General features: G+C 45.3%; 2 protein-coding genes and 1 non-coding gene across 10 annotated transcripts in view; 2 read left to right on the top strand and 1 right to left on the bottom strand.

Moving 5' to 3' along the window:
- The window catches only part of LOC125018500 (LIM domain-binding protein 3-like), a 36961-nt gene that overhangs the window by 21940 nt on the left and 701 nt on the right, over positions 1-14320 (bottom strand). For all 8 annotated transcript variants that reach the window (XM_047602458.1, XM_047602460.1, XM_047602459.1 and 5 more), the window contains one exon: positions 7264-7468. In XM_047602458.1, the coding sequence (XP_047458414.1) occupies positions 7264-7359 (96 nt within the window). In that variant the 5' untranslated portion in view covers positions 7360-7468. The remainder of the gene's footprint in view (positions 1-7263; positions 7469-14320) is intronic.
- trnat-agu lies at positions 295-368 on the top strand. Its single transcript has one exon. It is a non-coding gene; the product is annotated as a tRNA-Thr (tRNA).
- Positions 8700-13626, top strand: LOC125018516 (G-protein coupled receptor 4-like). The gene is made up of 4 exons (XM_047602489.1): positions 8700-9804; positions 11273-11420; positions 11546-11724; positions 12799-13626. Exons 2-4 carry the CDS (start codon positions 11277-11279, stop codon positions 13259-13261), a joined length of 786 nt encoding a protein of 261 aa, XP_047458445.1. The 5' UTR covers positions 8700-9804; positions 11273-11276; the 3' UTR covers positions 13262-13626.

Here is a 14320-nt window from a genome sequence, read left to right as displayed (position 1 = left end):
GAAACACCTGGATGCAGCACAGAGAGGAAAAACAAGGCAAAAGAAGCAGCTACCAGCTAGGCTAATGCTAAGCTAGTGCCAGGCTAAGAGCTAACCCACACAGACCAGTCCTACCAAGTCACTGTCTAACCTACTCCTGGTCTCTTGTGAACGAAATGGACGATACGACCAATGAATCTTGGTTAATCTCTGAATACGACTTTAAGAAACACAAACCCAAATACTCATTGGTTTATAGGCAACGATGTTCCTGTTAACTACAGACGATCAGTACTTAAACATTGGTACTTATGAGGCGCTGTGGCCCAGTTGGTCAAAGCGCCTGTCTAGTAAACAGGAGATCCTGGGTTCAAATCCCAGCGGTGCCTTTATATTATAGAGGACAGGTCTCTGATATGTAAAGATGGTGGTGGAAGAAAATGTTGAGTGTAACATCATCACGATAACCTGCTAAAAAGTAATTCTTTACTTTCACTTTTGTAGAAGAGGAAGAAATGAAGTCAGACTCTGTTATGTTATGTTGTGTTGTGTTATGTTATGTTATGCTCCAGCAAAGATCTACCAAGCGTTAGGAATCAGTTTTTGCTAGATAGTGATAGTTCATAAGTGTAGTATGGATTAAAACAAGGTGAGAATGGATCCTGCCTTCTGTTAGGGTCAAACTTTAAACAACAAGTACAACAATGTTTACATTTACATTTAGTCCTGGACCTAGTCCTGGTCTGTCTAGTCCTGGATATAGTCCTGGTGTGTCTGGTCCTGGATCTAGTCCTGGTGTGTCTGGTCCTGGATCTAGTCCTGGTCTGTCTGGTCCTGGATCTAGTCCTGGATCTAGTCCTGGTCTGTCTGGTCCTGGATCTAGTCCTGGATCTAGTCCTGGATCTAGTCCTGGTCTGTTTAGTCCTGGATCTAGTCCTGGATATAGTCCTGGTCTGTCTGGTGCTGGATCTGGTCCTGGATATAGTCCTGGTCTGTCTACTCCTGGATATAGTCCTGGTGTGTCTGGTCCTGGATCTAGTCCTGGATCTAGTCCTGGTCTGTCTGGTCCTGGATCTAGTCCTGGATCTAGCCCTGGTCTGTCTGGTGCTGGATCTAGTCCTGGATCTAGTCGTGGATCTAGCCCTGGTCTGTCTGGTGCTGGATCTAGTCCCGGATCTAGTCCTGGTCTGTCTGGTGCTGGATCTAGTCCTAGATCTAGTCATGGATCTAGTCCCGGATCTAGTCCTGGTCTGTCTGGTCCTGGATCTAGTCCTGGATCTAGTCCTGGATCTAGTCCTGGTCTGTCTGGTCCTGGATCTAGTCCTGGATCTAGTCCTGGATCTAGTCCTGGTCTGTCTGGTCCTGGATCTAGTCCTGGATCTAGTCCTGGTGTGTCTGGTCCTGGATTTAGTCCTGGATCTAGTCCTGGTCTGTCTGGTCCTGGATTTAGTCCTGGATCTAGTCCTGGTCTGTCTGGTCCTGGTGTGTCTGTGTTCTCTCCACTGCTCTGACTAAAAGAAGTGGATAAATTGGGGCAAGAAGTTAATTATATTGACAAAGTGCAGTTTTCTATGTAATTTTCACAATTTCCTCCAAGTTCTGAAAAGTTTTACAACATTAAATTCTTGTAACTTTCAGGTTGAAGTTTAGAATTTCAACGAGAGGCCTGTGAAGGGTTAAAAACATTTCATTTGAGTTTCTCGCTCAGCCTAAAAGAGATCGATCCTCTCCGTTACGTCACGTCTCAGCTTCCTGTTGTTCTCTGACTCCAGCTGATTTTAAACCAAACTAAAGTGGAGTTTTCATTTCAGCTCAGTGAACTCGAACAATGTGAGGTCTGTCTGTGCTGCAGAGTGGCCTAGTTTCCCCCCGAGCCCTTCGCACTGACCCACATCCACATCCACACAGGGACGGGACTGGCTCCATGGTGCTAACGGGGCTGATGCTAGCGGGGCTAATGCTAACGGGGCTGATGCTAAAGGGACTGATGCTAACGGTAGTAACCAGAACCTTCAACATGTCTGAGACCAAACGTTTGTCTAAAGTTTGTCTGGACTTCACCTCTAAAGATGCAACAAGGAGGAAACACCTGGAATTAGATCCAACATCTGACCACACATAGCATTAGCATTAGCATTAGCATTTTATTAACAGACCAGAGATGTAGCGTCTCTGATGCCTGACAGACCCCACAACACTGGTTTATTACTATTATTATAATATTGGTTCATTTATTTCTTATTTATATCATTTAAATTAATATTCTGTTCAACTTGCACGTCACAAAATGCCTTAAAAATAAAAAGACTCTGTTTCAAAAGTACTGGTTTGGTCCCATATCAGATAAAATCTTAACGGTACCCGTCCCTACGTCCACACTGAGCTTCATTACAGGAACCCAGTCAATGCTACGTTGCTATGCTAACCTACACAGGCTCCAGCTGCCCTGACCTCCCCTGATGGGTCCATGCTTTCACAAAAGGATCAATGAAAGCCGGATGAACAGCAGCAGGAAGGTAAACGTGTGACTCTGGACTTCATCAGACACACACACACACACACAAACACACACACACACACACACACACACACACACACACACACACACACACACACAGTAACAGTAGATGTGAACTGAGACAGAAACTGATCAGACCTCCGGAGGCTAAAAACAGCCCTGAGCCTGTCAGCAGCCTCAGCCTCTCACTGGCACTCTGCAGATTCACATTCAGGTCAGCATGACGTGCAAGTAGAAAATATACAGTAAATAAATATAAATAGTAAAGTATATATAGTTTAAGGAACAAAAACAAAAAAAAGAATAATACAAAGTATATGCAAATGTAAAAACACTAAACTGTCCATGGAGGATGTGAACATGAATATTATTTAGAAGAGAAGAGATCGCAGTGTTTGTTGGTGGTCGTCATTTTGTGTGTGATAGTTTTAATTGTTCCCTTCATTTACCACAGAGACACTATAACAGCCTCACCAGGGCCACACGTGAACCGGGTTTAACACAAATAAACACAACAAAGAGGGCACATACCAGTCTGCACATGTTCATTACTGTAATATTTAAAACACATACATTTATACAGTTACTGAGTCTTCATGGATCTGTTTCAAACCTGTGACGCTCTAACTACAGGTGACGTAGGACTAAACTCTGTAAACACCTGGAAGAGGAACATTCCTAGAACAAATAACCACCACACACTCTCCAACACTGGTTAGAAATGAACCATAACTACTGGTCTTAAGCTGGTCCCTGTTCTCCGTTCATCTTGTTGTAATTGTGACTATGACTGATGTCCACTGATGCCTGAAGCACCAGTGCTGATTACTGTTGAGTTCTGGACCAGGATGTTTGTGAGTGTCAGCAGCAGCTGGAGGACACGAGTTCACACTAATTCAGCCTCTGTGTTCTAAACCCTGAATGACTCCAGCTCAGCGTGGGGTTTGTAGTCCGCTCACCTCTTCTCATGTCACAGGTTTGATGCTGAGCTGTGACGTACGATGAGATCTTCTGTCCAACAGCTGAGTGAGTAACAACGTTTTACAGTTCACATGAAAACCGAGCTGCAGGAAACCGGACTCCTGCTGTAGCACCATGAGCTGAGTCAGCGCTGCTTCGGATCAGGGGATCCCGAACACTTCCACATCCGGGAATCCAAAATAAGACCTGCAGCACTGGGTCTGGACCCCAGGACCTGTAGCCTAAAGGTCCTCAGAGCAAAGAGCTGCTCCTAGTGGAGACAACTAAACCAGAACCCTGATGTTCCCTCCAGGTTGTTCCTAGATGGAGGTAAAGGTGAAAGGTTCCTAAGGAACGTTCTGCAGTGGGATGTGCTGAGAGCAGGGAGGAGAACTTTAAGACCTGAACCTGGACCTGGACCTGGACCTTGAGTGAGAGGAGCTAAGAGAGAAACGAGCCCGACTGCTTCCTCAGCAAAGAGAGAACGAGAAGCAAAGACTCAGTGAAACGAAATCAGTCGCTGCCGTTTATTTGATCGGATGGATTTAGAGCCTCATATCATCCCAAACTCCTGGAGCCGACCTCAGACTAATCCCTGCTGAAAGGCCGGGAGTTCTCCAGCGTTAGAGAAGACGGATCACTACTCTCACCTCATTCTTCGTCATCTAAATATATTCAGACGAGTCAGAGCAGGACAGAACCTGCAGAGTCAGTGTCAGAGAGGCTTCACCTCAAGACGTTAAAACAATGATAAGTCAGAGAATTCCAGTTAACCTGTAAAATCCTCCACAAGCCAGTGTAAGCAAACGGCAGCTCACTGAAAGCTCAGTGGGTTTAATAGGGACTATTTTCAGCAGTGGATTAATCCAACTTCAGCTCAGGACAATAACAGAGATCAGGCCTCGAAAAGGAGAAGAATTAGACAAACAAACACCTCTGATCTCCCTCCAGCCACGAGAAGGGTTTGGGTTTGGGTTTGGTTTAGGGTTTGGGTTTGGGGTAGGGTGGGGTTAGGTGGGGGTAGAGTTAGGGTTAGGCCTCTTCCTCGCCTCGATGGCAGCGTAGACCCATCCGGAGCCGTGTTATCATGCCGTTATCTGTGGTTGGGTATATCAGCGTCATGAATAACAGTCTGCAGAACTACGACATCAAATCTGAGCGGTTCATTTAAAGTCAACACACGACTTAACCAAAGGAAATCCAGAAACAGTAAGATGCTCATGTGTTTCCATCACAGTTTTTCTCAAAATAAAAACCATATTTCTGACATTTACTCTGTGTTTCCAGTGGAAGGTGCTGTAACTCTGGTAAAGTCTTATCTGGTCATATCCCATAATTCTCTTACACTCTCGTCACTTTGAGGAAAAAACAACTTTTGACAGAGTAGAAATGTTGTTGTGATATTTGAAAGGTTTTTAACAGTGTAGGTGTTTCATTCCCAGTTTTTAATGGTGATATTTCTGGGGAGAACGGAAACACAGCAACTAACACAAACAGAAGTTCTTCTAAAGTCTCTGTTGTCTTATTTATAGTAGAAATAATATTTATGGTATAAATAAGACAACAGAGACTTATAAACTTCCATCCCTCAGCCTGAGAGGCAAAACCCAGGGACAAAAAAGCGCGGCTCCTAGAAACACTTCTTCTCTACGTCGTAACGTAACTTCGCTATCAGGACACATAAAATATTTTCTGCAGGAAGTTTCTCCGTTGGGAACTGATTCTGCTAAAAGAGGAAGCAACAAGAAATAACTCGAAAAGACGAACTTTTCACAGTGATGAAGAACGACTTGATCAGTTAATGTCACGTTTGTTTTTGTTCTGATTTGTTGTAGAACTATTCACATGATTCTCCTTCAGCCATTCACACACGGAGACTGATCTGATCTGGGCTTCAGTTTGAGCTTTACAACAACATGTAGCATGTAGCCTTGGTCACTGGTTTCCCTGGAGAGTTACATGTATGAACGATATGGAGGAAACATCATTATTCTTATGATTCTATGTTGTGCACGATGGTAGAATGTGATGATGTCCAGGCTAAACAACAGCCAGGACATATTCAAATCTCTGAGTGACTGTATCGTGTCCTCGCGTCCTCTGAGTCCACGCTACCAAGTACACAAGTCTGAAGTTCACATACTTATTAAGATTTCTGTAACTTGAGCAACATTTTGTCCATGAGATTTACAAGAGAACTGAATCAAAGCAGAACATGGAGGTGAAGACGGGAAGACTCCTGGATGGAGATCGATCGTGGACGTTAATAACGTCCTATTTCAAGTCAGTACAAAAACTAAAACTACTGGACTTGTTGTTTCTGTAGATATTGTGTGATAAGAGTTTTCTTCTCTAGTTTCCTGAAATAAACTGAACATCAACGTCGATAACTAAACCAACCCTGAATCAGATGTTTCATTTGTCTGATGCTCTGCAGCTCTGCTCTGTCATAGTTTTTATTTTCTTTGAATCAAAGCTTTTCCAGGAGGAAACCTCAATGCAGATCTAAAGGACGACTTCACGCCTCCTCCGCTTCCCACCACCACGTTTCTATTCCTCTGTTTCACTGAAACCAGGATTTCTACTCGTTCTCCCAGTTACTGATCATAATTCATCTGCACGGTTCTGACTGTGGATTCACTTCAGTTTCCCACAGACTCACACAGCTCATGGATCAACAAACATTTCAGTTCCTAAACCTCTGAGCTCCAGGGTCGAAGGTCAGAGGGTTTTCTCCCGGTCTATTCAGAGAGTCGAACCTCTGAAACCAACACCAGCTCCACTTTTAGGCCTCGGCTCTGCTTTCGGCAGCTCTCACCCCCGACACAAATCACAGCTCGTTTCCAAAAGCAGCCGCAGAAAAGAAGCACAAAGGGCCGAGCTGCAGCTTCTTACAACCCAGGAACAATCACAATCTAGTTCACCTGTGTGTTTAAATGTTCATCCTGCCTTATTTCGGCAGAAAACTGAAGAGCGGCGACAGGAAATGAAGCAGGACGTGCAACAAAAGCCTCGTTCAGAGTCTGCATTAACGTCCGATCATCTTTAAGAACCCGTGTTCAGACCCAGCTTTAACAAACGTGTCCTCAGCCAGAACGTGAGATCTGCTCTCAGTTTCACACTCTGTAGAACAGTTTAACAGCTGCTGTCTCTAATGGATCAGTGCTGCTGTTTCAGAACCAAGAACAGCTGTTTTATGGGCGACTTCACACGTATCAAGTTAATATTTATAGATCTCCAGTAATAAATAAGTAAATAAAGACGTTATTATTAATTAACCTGCTCATATTCAACACGTTTCATGGTTTGGTCCTGGTTCAGATCAGGTTCTAGTTTAGCTTGGCTCTGGTTTAGTTTGGTTCTAGTTCAGTTTGGTTCTGGTTTAGTTTGGTTCTTGTTCAGATCAGGTTCTAGTTTAGCTTGGTTCAGGTTTAGTTTGGTTCTCAGCTCCAGGCCCAGGATCTTTTAGAGTCTCGTCACTAATGAACAGACGTCTCTGATTCGGGTTCATTTCTACCAGTGGATGAATGTATGAACGGATGAATGAATGAATGGATGAATGGGTGAGTTCAGTAGCAGGTCTATAACGGGACCAGGACCCGTTGTGTGTTCACAGGAACCAAAGGAATGAGGTCACATGGGTCCTAGACCCTCTAGACACCAGATCAGTTCCCACCTGGACTCCAGAGACCTGATGTTAAGGTGAAGGTCTGGACGAGGCCTAAGACGCGTTCATTGACATTCAGGAAATGACAGGACTGACACACATCGTTGAAGCAGACTCCGGTAGAGGAGCAGTCTCTTACCCTGGAGATGGTCAGCGGCATGTTGAAGTCCTTCCCCCCCTGCAGCCTGAAGCCCCAGGGGCCGGGGCCGGGCAGCGTCACGTTGTAGGTGCTCATTCTTCCAGGCGACTAAAAGATCCTCCGAGAATAAAACCAGACTTCTGAGTCAAGCTCCACAGAGGCCAGAGAGACGGGGGTAGGAGGATGGACGGATGGACGGAGGGGGCTGTGGAAGGAGACAAACGAAACAAAGAATAAAACGGGTGAAACCGAAAAGAAAGAGGAGAAAGAGTGGAAGCAGCTGAGAGAATGAAGAAGACCTGCCTGCTCTGAAGAGATGAAGTGACAGCCTAAGAATAGACAGAGATAGCCTGTGGCATTGTGGGGGGTGGGTGGGGGGTGGAGGGGTGAGGTGGGGTGAGGCAGGGCAGGGGGGGGTTAAAGGAGAGGAGGGGGGGTGGACTTATATGGCGTGAAAGGGGACACCCGGTATTCCAGGCTCGCCGTGATTCACCGGGGTTAATTTAGACCCAGCAGATTCTTCTAGACTCTCCCCTCTACCTCCCCTTCTATCTCCCCCTCTATCTCCCCCCTCCTCCCCCTCTATCTCCCCCCTCCTCCCTCACACCCAATCAGGGGCAACGCCAGCGAACGTCTCATTATCTCGGCGGCGATAAACGGAACCAGAAAGGCCACGGCTGAAGTGTGTGTGATAACTGAAAAGGTCGGCGTTGGCACCATGTTAAACAGAGGTCACGGGTTCGGATCCCTCCACACGTCTCTGCTGGACGTCCCTGCAGCAAGGCATCGACCTCACAATGGACGTTAGATCACAGAGGATGTGAACAGCTGCAGGAGGATTACCCATGATGCACCACACACCTGTCTTCTGATTTCCACTCTGAGAGTTCAGTCCAGAGTCACAATGATCCGGTCTGACCAGAGACGTCTCAGCTCATGGACGGCGTCTCCCCCAGTAATGAGGACGTTTTCTGTCCAGAGTTTGTGTCACGTTCTGGATGAAGAAGATGAAGAAAACAAACCTGGTGCTGTGATAAAACACACAGACTCGTTGGTTTGTGAAAACTAGAAATGTGTCAGGCGGGATTCCCAGTGAGCAGCTGGCGTCCAATGATCAGAAACCAACAGCTGAGCCGACAGACAGCTGCTCAGACACAATGAATGAATGAGTGAATGAATGAGTGAATGGTTGAGGAGGAGGAGGCTGGGGTGGATGGAGGGTGAGTTCTCGCTCTCTCTGACCTGAACCAAGAGCTTTGAACACCACCATGAATATATACAGACACAGACCATCACAGGGCCCCGAGAACCACCAGCACGTGGTTCCAAGACCAGAGAACCATCACAGCCCCCCACCCCCCACCCCCAATCCCTGCACCAAGATCGCACAACCCGAAACCGGTTCCTCACCCACTGGCCGGGTCAGAGACCCCACCTCCACCTGGAGCCCAGCAAGGCCCCCACAGATGGGTCCCGGCAAAGAACCCAAGAGAACGGGGGGCCATGGTGACGGTCCTGCACCCCCGATGTACCCGGTCCAAAGGGACCTGGTCCAGTGAACCGCCACCCAAACCGGGCACCGTCGGACCGTCAGAGGCCACCGGGGACCCGCCACGGACCCATTGCTATCGGTGCCACGAGAACCCCGGTACCCGACCACACTGTCCGCCATCCAGGACCTGGAACTGGACTTGGACCTGGACCACAATCACGACCAGGACCAGGACCAGGACCAGGACCTATATTTACTTTGACTCCATTATCTCTTTCTTCATCTGCAAATTTGTTTTTAACTATTTTTGTTTTACTTGATTTCACGTTTGTTTCTTTTTACTTGTGCTTCTTGTTTGTTCCATGTGACTGAGCTCCTGTGAACAAGCTGCTTGTGGATGATGAAAGTCTTTGCGTTTTTGTCTGTGTTTGTTGTTAAAGTGTCTCCGTCATGTGTGTGATATGTCAGAGCTCTGCAGGGACTGATCCCAGAACAGCCCGGTGTTCTCAGCCTCTTATATCACCGGCTAAGTTTAGACTTTTTTTAGACCTTTGTGTCAGAGAGGAATCTGCACCAGCTCCACAGTTAATGCTGTTAAGTTTAAACCAGGAAGAGCGGCCTTTAGTAGCAGGAAATGTGTCACTGATAGTATCATCTGTACAGATATAAATCTCATAAAAGCAGTGGGCTGAGAACCACACAGATATAAATGCTAAGTCTGAGAGTTTTTGTGACTGAACAAACCCATCAATAAAACACATACAGATACAGGTACAGGCCTGAGACATGGACCCTTCAGATGTTTCTATATTTGTTCATTAAAATGGTTCTTCTGGAGAACCCCTGGTGTTCTTGGGCTCAGATACTTTAAAGCTGCAGAATTTCTGCTGATGTCTGTGGTGATTACTCTGTAATTGTGGTAACACATCTCACTTCCTCATCCGTGTATATTTAAATGTGAGAAGCCTCCCACATGTTGCTTTCGGCCGTCGACGGTTCAGACGCAGCGTGAGGAACTCGTTCAGACCAGATCGTGAAACTTAAATCAGGTAAATATTAGAACGGTTTTTCTTCTATGTGGAGTCTGATGAAGGATGCTACAGCTAAAACAGCTCTATGCGATCTCATTTCAATCTTTTCCTCCTAAACTATAAAACTGTGAAGTATAGTATCAAAGTTACACTTTTATACAGTGAAGGGGTGAGTCTCATCTAAAACATGAGGCCTGTATGATGAAGCAGGATCACAGACTTATGGAGGAAACTTCAGGGTTAACTCTGGGTTTCTGGTTTCATGAAGCTGGATTCATTCTTATGGAGCTACGTTACCATGGTAACTTACTCAGCTACACAGATCCAGATCGTCACTGTTCCGGATAAGTTCAGCTGGATAAGTTGGAGGAACTCTGGACAGGTTGAGCTCATTACATGATACAGGTTCTGGATTAGATCCAGAACCATCAGGTCCATGTTCCTGACCCTGGTCTCTGTGGACCCTGGTCTCTGTGGACCCTGGTCTCTGTGGGTCAGACTTCAGTAACACTGTGTCTGATTAAATAGTGATGAACTAAAATATCTTCTAGATCAGAGACTAGAACCCACCCTGATAGTAACGACATCATCCTGATCATCCATCAACCCCTGGACCAGACCTGGACCAGACCTGGACCAGACCTGGACCCAGAGTCTCTAGAAACACCACAGAGCTCATATGTTCTCCAAAGGTTCTAGTGGAACAGAACCAGGTCCACTCTCCATCTGGACATTAGGATCAAACCAAAGAACCCAAAGTTCCTCCACGTTGGGTTTTTACCTCTTAAAGTGAATCTGGCTCCAAAATGCTACTGATTCACTACAGGAGGCAACGTTCACACAATTCAACCTTTGGACATTTTTTTCTCCTGGACGTCATCACATTCTACCATTGAGCTCATTATACGATCCAGGAGAAGATGGAGATTTACACATGGAACTCCCCAGGACCCCAGCCACCAAGGCTACATGCACATAGCAATGCTAAGCTAGCAGCCACCAAGGCTACATGCTACATAGCAATGCTAAGCTAGCAGCCACCAAGGCTACATGCTACATAGCAATGCTAAGCTACCAGCCACCAAGGCTACATGCTACATAGCAATGCTAAGCTACCAGCCACCAAGGCCACATGCTACATACCAATTTTCACTACTAGATGGCTGCATTGTGTGTATTATCTGTAGTAGCACCATTAGACCACTAGATGGAGACTAAAGGTCCAGATTCTATGAGTCCAGTCTCCATGTGGTTCATAGCTGATGTAGAATCATGAGGACAGACTCTAAAGGAGCCAGAGGACGATAAAAACTAGAGCTAAAAGCAGATAGAGACGACTTCCAGGTTCTTGTATTTTCAGTGATGGAACCTTAAAAAGTTCCCCTGACATTCGCTCTGTGATTTACACCGTGCTCCAGATAAACTGTATCATTAGATCCTTTAAGGCCTCATGGTGATCTCTGAATCTCTCTCACTTCTCAAACAGAAGAATGGAAAGCGACAGCTCCCTGATCGACCATGACATCTTCTCCACAGGCTGCTTTCAGGGCCACAACGCGTTCATCAGATATGTTTTTACATGGATCAGCATTTGCTCCGGTCTCCCTTTGACCATTTACGCGGTTTATTCTCTGGTGAGTTCATTATGATGGAGATGGATGTATTCAGAATGAGTTGTGGATAAACTGTAAATGACTGGCCCTGGCTCTGATCAGCACAACTGCCTTTTCTTCCACTTTCCACTGATGTTTTCGTGCAGGTCCGAGATGATCGCTGTGCTCCCGTCTACGTCATCAACCTCCTCCTCTCTGACCTCATTCAGCTCTGCTGTCTGATTGGCTGGGTGACTGACAGGAACTGCCACGACATCTTCATCTATCTTCACCATCATGCTCTGCTGGCAAACGTTGGCTTCATGTTGTGTATTACTCTGGAAAGGTAACTGTCACAGGTTATAAGTGTCTGAAAGGTTTTAGTTTAATAATAATAAAAAAAAGATTTTCAGACAAGACCTGAACGTAGAAAAAGACCATGAGACTAGAATGAGCCAATATTACAGATCAGAGAGGATTAAACCAGAGTCCATGAGTTCAGTTCCTGGTTCAGTTCCTGGTTTAGTTTCTATAAATCAGGGATTTGTCTCATGTTTGTGTTGAAGTGTGTGATGACAACAGATGAAAGGAGCTTTGTGAGGAGCTCAGAAAAAGAGTTGTTGTTGCTCATCAGGCTGGAAAAGGTTCCACAACCATCTGTAAAGAGTCTGGAAGCCACAAATAATCCACAGAGAGTCAGACAGATTGAAGACGACTGTTCCCCTCCACAGGAGTGGTCCACCAACAAACATCACTCCATCATAGTGGGAGAGGAACCAGAGGAACCCAGGGGAACTTCTAAGCAGCTAAAGGCCTCTCTCACATTGGCTGATGTTCATGTTGATGAATCCACTCAACAACCAAAGACACTGCTCTCTGTCCACAAAGAACATGTGGGACAATGTTTAGTGGACAGATGAGACCAGAGTAGAATAGTTTGGTTTAAATGTTTGGAGATGAACCAACACTGCATTCCAGCATCAGAACCTCATCCCTCCATGACACATGGGGGCGCTAATGTCCTGGTTTGGGCCTGTTCTGCTGCATCTGCTCATCATTGATGGACCAATGAACTGTGAATTCTACCAGTGAACTCTGAAAGAAAATGTCAGGACATGAGTCCATGAGCTGAATGTGAAGAGAAACTGGGTCATGGAGGAAGACAAGGAGCCCAAGAACACCAGTGGTTCTCCAGAAGAACCAGATGAATGTTTAGGAACAAGTCAAAGTCCTGACCTTCATCCAGTAGAAATGTTGGAGCATCAGCTGATGAGAGGAAACCACCAGGACTCAGGAACATGATGAACACTGGAACATTTTAACAGAACATTTCTCTTTGTCGACTTTCAGGACGTTTTGAGTCATTTTTATAAAGAACATTCTGAGTTAATGACTTTAACTGTCTTTCGTGTTTCTGTAGGTACGTGGTCATCGTCTGGTCCATGTCATTCACATCAGGACAAACCATGAAGACGTCTCTGGTCTGTCTCCTCGTCTGGCTCCTCCCTCTTGTATCTGTCCTCCCGTTATATTTACAGGTTGATTTTCAAGTCACGAAAGCCATTTTTGCCGTCTACCTCCTGGTGCCCTTCCCCCTGTTCATCCTCTCCCTGTGTGGGACTCTTAAAGTCCTGTCCACGTGTCTTCGTGTCCCCGCTGATGAAAGAGAAGGGACGGTAGCGGTGCTGGTCATGGTTCTGCTCATTTACACATTCATGTTCCTGCCCAGCATCATTCGGTTTTTGGTGAAGATTCACACGCGCTCTGACTTCAGCTCCATGTCTCTGGTTTATGTTGAGCTGATTCCTCTCGCAGACCTGACTTTATACATCATCACAAAGGGACATGTCGCACTGCGTTGCTGTAGAACACAACTACAGTAAACTACACAACCACAGCAAACTACGGGGGAACAGCATGAATAACCACCTCCTCCCTCCCTTCCTTCCTCTCTTCTTTCCTTCCTTCCTCTCTTCTTTCCTTCCATCCTTCCTTCCTTCTTTCCCTCCTAGTTTCAGTTGTTGTAGTAAGAACCTTTTATTTTGTTGTTTGTGCGTAAAACATTTTAACATCAGCCAATGTTGCTTCTATTAATTTGATGATAATTATCGGTTGTTTTAATCCTGACTCTGTTTCTTTAAGTTCCTGATGGAATCAGAATCTCTGACTTTCACACGCTTGATTGTAAATAAATGAATGAAACTTGTAACCACAGTTTATTAAAATGCTTCTTTATGTTTTCATTAAAGTTTCTCTTTTGTTTCTCATTTCCTGCTCAATACAACATAAGATGCTTCAGTTTAGCTAAAGCTAGTTTCATTTTGATTTGAAATGACTGAATTCATTGAACAGAAACTCAGACACACGTTCACTAAAAAGCTACATGTTAGCACATATTAGCACACATTAGCATTGTCTCTACAATCTCAGACCAACAGAGCAGCGTCTTTAGTCTGATGGTTGGTGGCCAGAGCCTGGAGATGCTAATGATGCTAATGATTCTAATGTGGATGCTAATGGGGATGCTAATGATTCTAATGGGGATGCTAATGGAGATGCTAATGATTCTAATGGGGATGCTAATGATTCTAATGGTGATGCTAATTATTCTAATGGGGATGCTAATGGGGATGCTAATGACTCTAATGGGGATGCTAAAGATGCTAATGATTCGAATGGGGATGCTAATGGTGATACTAATGGTGATGCTAATGGTGATGCTAATGATTCTAATGGGGATGCTAATGGTGATGCTAATGATTCTAATGGGGATGCTAATGATTCTAATAGTGATGCTTATGGGGATGCTAATGATTCTAATGGGGATGCTTATTGCTAACATAGTGTTCGTAGATGTTGTAACTTAGTGTGTGTATAGTGCACAGGATGTAGTGTATTGTGTGTGGAGTTTGTGTAGTTTGTATGTTGTGTATAGAGTGTAG

The sequence above is a fragment of the Mugil cephalus genome, chromosome 13 (assembly GCF_022458985.1).
Source record: "Mugil cephalus isolate CIBA_MC_2020 chromosome 13, CIBA_Mcephalus_1.1, whole genome shotgun sequence".
NCBI classification, from domain to species: domain Eukaryota; kingdom Metazoa; phylum Chordata; class Actinopteri; order Mugiliformes; family Mugilidae; genus Mugil; species Mugil cephalus.
This window is presented reverse-complemented; position numbering and strand designations above follow the sequence as displayed.

What these genes read in the sequence shown, in the direction of transcription:
- LOC125018516 (XM_047602489.1), top strand. Translation starts at nt 11,277, where the DNA reads ATGGAAAGCGACAGCTCCCTGATCGACCATGACATCTTCTCCACAGGC. An exon ending in TTTACGCGGTTTATTCTCTG is followed by an intron (nt 11,421 to 11,545) that starts GTGAGTTCATTA and finishes GTTTTCGTGCAG; the next exon opens with GTCCGAGATGATCGCTGTGC. An exon ending in TTGTGTATTACTCTGGAAAG is followed by an intron (nt 11,725 to 12,798) that starts GTAACTGTCACA and finishes GTGTTTCTGTAG; the next exon opens with GTACGTGGTCATCGTCTGGT.